The sequence below is a fragment of the Oncorhynchus gorbuscha genome, linkage group LG02 (assembly GCF_021184085.1).
Source record: "Oncorhynchus gorbuscha isolate QuinsamMale2020 ecotype Even-year linkage group LG02, OgorEven_v1.0, whole genome shotgun sequence".
NCBI classification, from domain to species: Eukaryota; Metazoa; Chordata; class Actinopteri; order Salmoniformes; family Salmonidae; genus Oncorhynchus; species Oncorhynchus gorbuscha.
The window spans coordinates 111,230,705-111,236,704 of NC_060174.1; the positions used below are offsets into that span (position 1 = coordinate 111,230,705).

Here is a 6,000-nt window from a genome sequence, read left to right on the forward strand (position 1 = left end):
GCCCCCATAGGATGACAATGCCCCATCCACAGGGCATGAGTGGTCACTGAAGGGTTTGATGAACATGAAAACAATGTAAACCATATATCATGGCCGTCTCAGTCACCAGATCTCAACCCACTATACCATGGCCGTCTCAGTCACCAGATCTCAACCCACTATACCATGTCCGTCTCAGTCACCAGATCTCAACCCACTATACCATGTCCGTCTCAGTCACCAGATCTCAACCCACTATATCATGTCCGTCTCAGTCACCAGATCTCAACCCACTATACCATGTCCGTCTCAGTCACCAGATCTCAACCCACTATACCATGTCCGTCTCAGTCACCAGATCTCAACCCACTATATCATGTCCGTCTCAGTCACCAGATCTCAACCCACTATACCATGTCCGTCTCAGTCACCAGATCTCAACCCACTATACCATGTCCGTCTCAGTCACCAGATCTCAACCCACTATACCATGTCCGTCTCAGTCACCAGATCTCAACCCACTATACCATGTCTGTCTCAGTCACCAGATCTCAACCCACTATACCATGTCCGTCTCAGTCACCAGATCTCAACCCACTATACCATGTCCGTCTCAGTCACCAGATCTCAACCCACTATACCACGGCCGTCTCAGTCACCAGATCTCAACCCACTATACCATGTCCGTCTCAGTCACCAGATCTCAACCCACTATACTATGTCCGTCTCAGTCACCAGATCTCAACCCACTATACCATGTCCGTCTCAGTCACCAGAACTCAACCCACTATACCATGTCCGTCTCAGTCACCAGATCTCAACCCACTATACCATGTCCGTCTCAGTCACCAGATCTCAACCCACTATACCACGGCCGTCTCAGTCACCAGATCTCAACCCACTATACCACGTCTGTCTCAGTCACCAGATCTCAACCCACTATACCATGTCCGTCTCAGTCACCAGATCTCAACCCACTATACCTCAGCCGTCTCAGTCACCAGATCTCAACCCACTATACCATGTCCGTCTCAGTCACCAGATCTCAACCCACTATACCTCAGCCGTCTCAGTCACCAGATCTCAACCCACTATACCATGTCCATCTCAGTCACCAGATCTCAACCAACTATACCATGTCCGTCTCAGTCACCAGATCTCAACCCACTATACCATGTCCGTCTCAGTCACCAGATCTCAACCCACTTGAACACTTCTGGGAGATTCTGGCGCGGAGTCTAAGACAGCATCCAGGAAGAATGGTGTCGCATCCCTCCAATAGAGTTCCAGACACTTGTAGAATCTATGCCAAGGTGCGTTGAATGTGTTCTGGCGGTTGGTGGCCCAACGCCCTATTAAGACATGTTGTGGTTTCCTTTATTTTGGCAGTTACCTGTAAGTTGTGTTGTTTTAAATTGGCAGAATATTGTGGCATGTTTTTTTTGTTTTTTCGTTGGGGTTTTACCCCCTTTTTTCTATCCAATTACAATCTTGTCTCATTGCTGCAACTCCCCAATGGGGAGGGGAAGTATGAGTCATGTGTCCTCTAAAACATGGCCCACCAAACAGCGCTTCTTAACACCCGCCTGCTTAACCCGGAAATCAGCAGCACTAACGCCAGCCTGTAGGTGCCCCTGCCCGCCACAAGGAGTCACTAGAGAGTGTTGAGCCAAGTAAAACCTCCCCGGCCAAAACCTCCACCATCCCGGACTACGCTGGGCCAATTGTGTGCCACTCTATTGGACTCCCGGTCATGGCAGGTTGTGATACAGCCTGGAATCAAACCCGGGTCTGTGGTGATGCCTCAGACCACTGTGATACAGCCTGGAATCAAACCAGGGTCTGTAGTGATGCCTTAGACCACTGCATCACTTGGGAGGCCACATTGTGTAATGTTGTATAAAGATTTGTGCTGGGTCCTTACATTCCTCATTGGGTCTTTTGCTGACCTCCAGGTCCATGGTTGAGAGACAGAGTTTGTGTCCTTCCTTAGTGGCCAGCTCTCTCTGCTTCAGACTGTTGCTCACACTCAGACGCTTCCCCACCGTGGTCACCTGATGGTAGAACTGCTTCCCTGTGATCTTATGGTCAAAACCCAGCCAACTGAACTTTACCTTCACACTAGGGAGGGAGGGAGGGAGGGAGGGAGGGGGAGGGAGGGAGGGAGGGAGGGAGGGAGGGAGGGAGGGAGGGAGGGAGGGAGGGAGGGAGGGAGGGAGGGAGGGAGGGAGGGAGTCATGTTATTCCAGTGTAAATGTAACACAGTTCAGTTAAACATTCCTGACCTGGAGCTTGACCTCTAACAGTACTCTATATCCTACTGCAAATTCTGCTGCAAATTCTACTGCAAATTCTACTGCTCATTCTACTGCTCATTCTACTGCACATTCTACTGCTCATTCTACTGCTTATTCTACTGCACATTCTACTGCTCATTCTACTGCACATTCTACTGCTCATTCTACTGCACATTCTACTGCACATTCTACTGCTCATTCTACTACACATTCTACTGCACATTCTATTACTCATTCTACTGCCCATTCTACTGCACATTACATGAACATACACCCTACCCTACAGTACCCAACCCTACCCTACCCTACCCTACGCTACCGTACACTACCCTCACACTGATGGAAAATACTGTACATGTAGCCCCCCTAACAGCTGGTATTACTGTTACTACTACTATGTGTGTGTGTGTGTGTGTGTGTGTGTGTGTGTGTGTGTGTGTGTGTGTGTGTGTGTGTGTGTGTGTGTGTGTGTGTGTGTGTGTGTGTGTGTGTGTGTGTGTGTGTGTGTGTGTGTGTGTGTGTGTGTGTGTGTGTGTACCTATAGTCCATGTCCTCGGGGCCAGGGAAAGGTTCCAGGGGCCAGTTGAAGAAGCAGTTGAAGAAGACGAGGCCGGAACACGCTGCCCAGACAACCATGATGGTGATGAAGGTCACACCAAGGTCATAGATCACCTAGGAAACATCAACAACAACTGTTATAGATCACCTAGGAAAAACCAACAACACAACAAGCTGTTATATACCACCTAGGACACTACAACAACGTTATAGGTCACCTAGGATAAAACAGCAACTGTTCAAGATCACAACAACTACTGTTATAGATCACCTAACAAACAACAACTGTTATAGATCTAACCCTAACCTTAACCCTTAACCCTTAACCCGAACCCTAACCTTTAAACCTTAACCCTTAACTCTAACCCTAGGAAACAACAACTACTGTTATAGATCACCTAGGAAACAGCAACTGTTATAGATCTAACCCTAACCTTAACCCTTAACCCTTAACCCTTAACTCTAACCCTAGGAAACAACAACTACTGTTATAGATCACCTAGGAAACAGCAACTGTTATAGATCTAACCCTAACCTTAACCCTTAACCCTTAACCCTAACCCTAACCCTTAAACCTTAACCCTTAACTCTAACCCTAGGAAACAACAACTACTGTTATAGATCACCTAACAAACAACAACTGTTATAGATCTAACCCTAACCTTAACCCTTAACCCTTAACCCTAACCCTAACCCTTAAACCTTAACCCTTAACTCTAACCCTAGGAAACAACAACTACTGTTATAGATCACCTAGGAAACAGCAACTGTTATAGAGCTAACCCTAACCTTAACCCTTAACCCTTAACCCTTAACCCTAACCCTAGGAAACAACAACTACTGGTACATATAACCTAACAAACAACAACTGTTATAGATCTAACCCTAACCCTAACCCTAACCCTAACCTAACAAACAACAACTGTTATAGATCTAACCCTAACCCTAACCCTGGTCCTGTGTAGCTCAGTTGGTAGAGCATGGCGCTTGTAATGCCAGGGTAACCCTAACCCATACGTAGAATGTATGCACACATGACTGTAAGTCGCTTTGGATAAAAGCGTCTGCTAAATGGCATATATTATTATTATTATATTAACCCTAACCCTAACCTAACAAACAACAACTGTTATAGATCTAACCCTAACCCTAACCCTAACCTAACAAACAACAACTGTTATAGATCTAACCCTAACCCTAACCCTTAACCCTAACCCTTAACCCTAACCCTAGGAAACAACAACTACTGTTATAGATCACCTAACAAACAACAACTGTTATAGATCTAACCCTAACCCTAACCTTAACCCTTAACCCTTAACCCTTAACCCTAACACTTAACCCTAACCCTTAACCCTAACCCTAGGAAACAACAACTACTGTTATAGATCACCTAGGAAACAGCAACTGTTATAGATCTAACCCTAACCCTAACCCTTAACCCTTAACCCTAACCCTAGGAAACAACAACTACTGTTACATATAAACTAACAAACAACAACTGTTATAGATCTAACCCTAACCTTAACCCTTAACCCTTAACCCTTAACCCTTAACCCTTAACCCTTAACTCTAACCCTAGGAAACAACAACAACTGTTATAGATCTAACCCTAACCCTAACCCTTAACCCTTAACCCTTAACCCTTAACCCTTAACTCTAACCCTAGGAAACAACAACAACTGTTATAGATCACCTAGGAAACAGCAACTGTTATATTATTATTATTATTATATTATTATTATTATATCTAACCCTAACCCTTAACCCTTAACCCTAGGACATAACAACAACTGTTATAGATCACCTAGGAAACAACAACTGCTATAGATCACCTAGGAAACAACAACAACTGTTATATATCACCTAGGAAACTACAACTGTTATAGATCACCTAGGAAACAGCAACTGTTATATATCTAACCCTAACCCTTAACCCTTAACCCTAGGACATAACAACAACTGTTATAGATCACCTAGGAAACAACAACTGCTATAGATCACCTAGGAAACAACAACTGTTATATATCTAACCCTAACCCTAACCCTTAACCCTAGGAAATAACAACAACTCTTATACATCTAACCCTAACCCTAACCCTTAACCCTTAACCCTAGGACATAACAACAACTGTTATAGATCACCTAGGAAACAACAACAACTGTTATATATCACCTAGGAAACAACAACTGTTATAGATCACCTAGGAAACAACAACAACTGTTATATATCACCTAGGAAACAACTACAACTGTTATATATCACCTAGGAAACAACAACTGGTATATATCTAACCCTAACCCTTAACCCTTAACCCTAGGACATAACAACAACTGTTATAGATCACCTAGGAAACAACAACAACTGTTATATATCACCTAGGAAACAACTACAACTGTTATATATCACCTAGGAAACAACAACTGGTATATATCTAACCCTAACCCTTAACCCTTAACCCTTAACCCTAGGACATAACAACAACTGTTATAGATCACCTAGGAAACAACAACAACTGTTATAGATCACCTAGGAAACAACAACAACTGTTATATATCACCTAGGAAACAACTACAACTGTTATATATCACCTAGGAAACAACAACTGGTATATATCTAACCCTAACCCTTAACCCTTAACCCTTAACCCTAGGACATAACAACAACTGTTGTAGATCACCTAGGAAACAACAACAACTGTTATATATCACCTAGGAAACAACTACAACTGTTATATATCACCTAGGAAACAACAACTGTTATATATCACCTAGGAAACAACAACTGTTATATATCACCTAGGAAACAACAACTGGTATATATCTAACCCTAACCCTTAACCCTTAACCCTAGGACATAACAACAACTGGTATATATCTAACCCTAACCCTAACCCTTAACCCTTAACCCTTAACCCTAGGACACAACAACAACTGTTATATATCACCTAGGAAACAACAACTGTTATATATCACCTAGGAAACAACTACAACTGTTATTTATCACCTAGGAAACAACAACTGGTATATATCTAACCCTAACACTAACCCTTAACCCTTAACCCTAGGACATAACAACAACTGTTATAGATCACCTAGGAAACAACAACAACTGTTATATATCACCTAGGAAACTGCAACTGTTATTTTTCACCTAGGAAACAAC

General features: G+C 43.3%; 1 protein-coding gene across 3 annotated transcripts in view; it reads right to left on the reverse strand.

Moving 5' to 3' along the window:
- Positions 1-6,000, reverse strand: part of LOC124015621 (large neutral amino acids transporter small subunit 4-like) — a 52,639-nt gene that overhangs the window by 15,563 nt on the left and 31,076 nt on the right. For all 3 annotated transcript variants that reach the window (XR_006835199.1, XM_046330995.1, XM_046330984.1), the window contains exons 7-8: positions 2,815-2,948; positions 1,904-2,100 (exon numbers count right to left, since the gene is read on the reverse strand). Coding sequence is in view for 2 of the 3 variants with exons in the window: in XM_046330995.1 (XP_046186951.1) it covers positions 1,904-2,100; positions 2,815-2,948 (331 nt within the window). In the remaining variant the exon portion in view is untranslated. The remainder of the gene's footprint in view (positions 1-1,903; positions 2,101-2,814; positions 2,949-6,000) is intronic.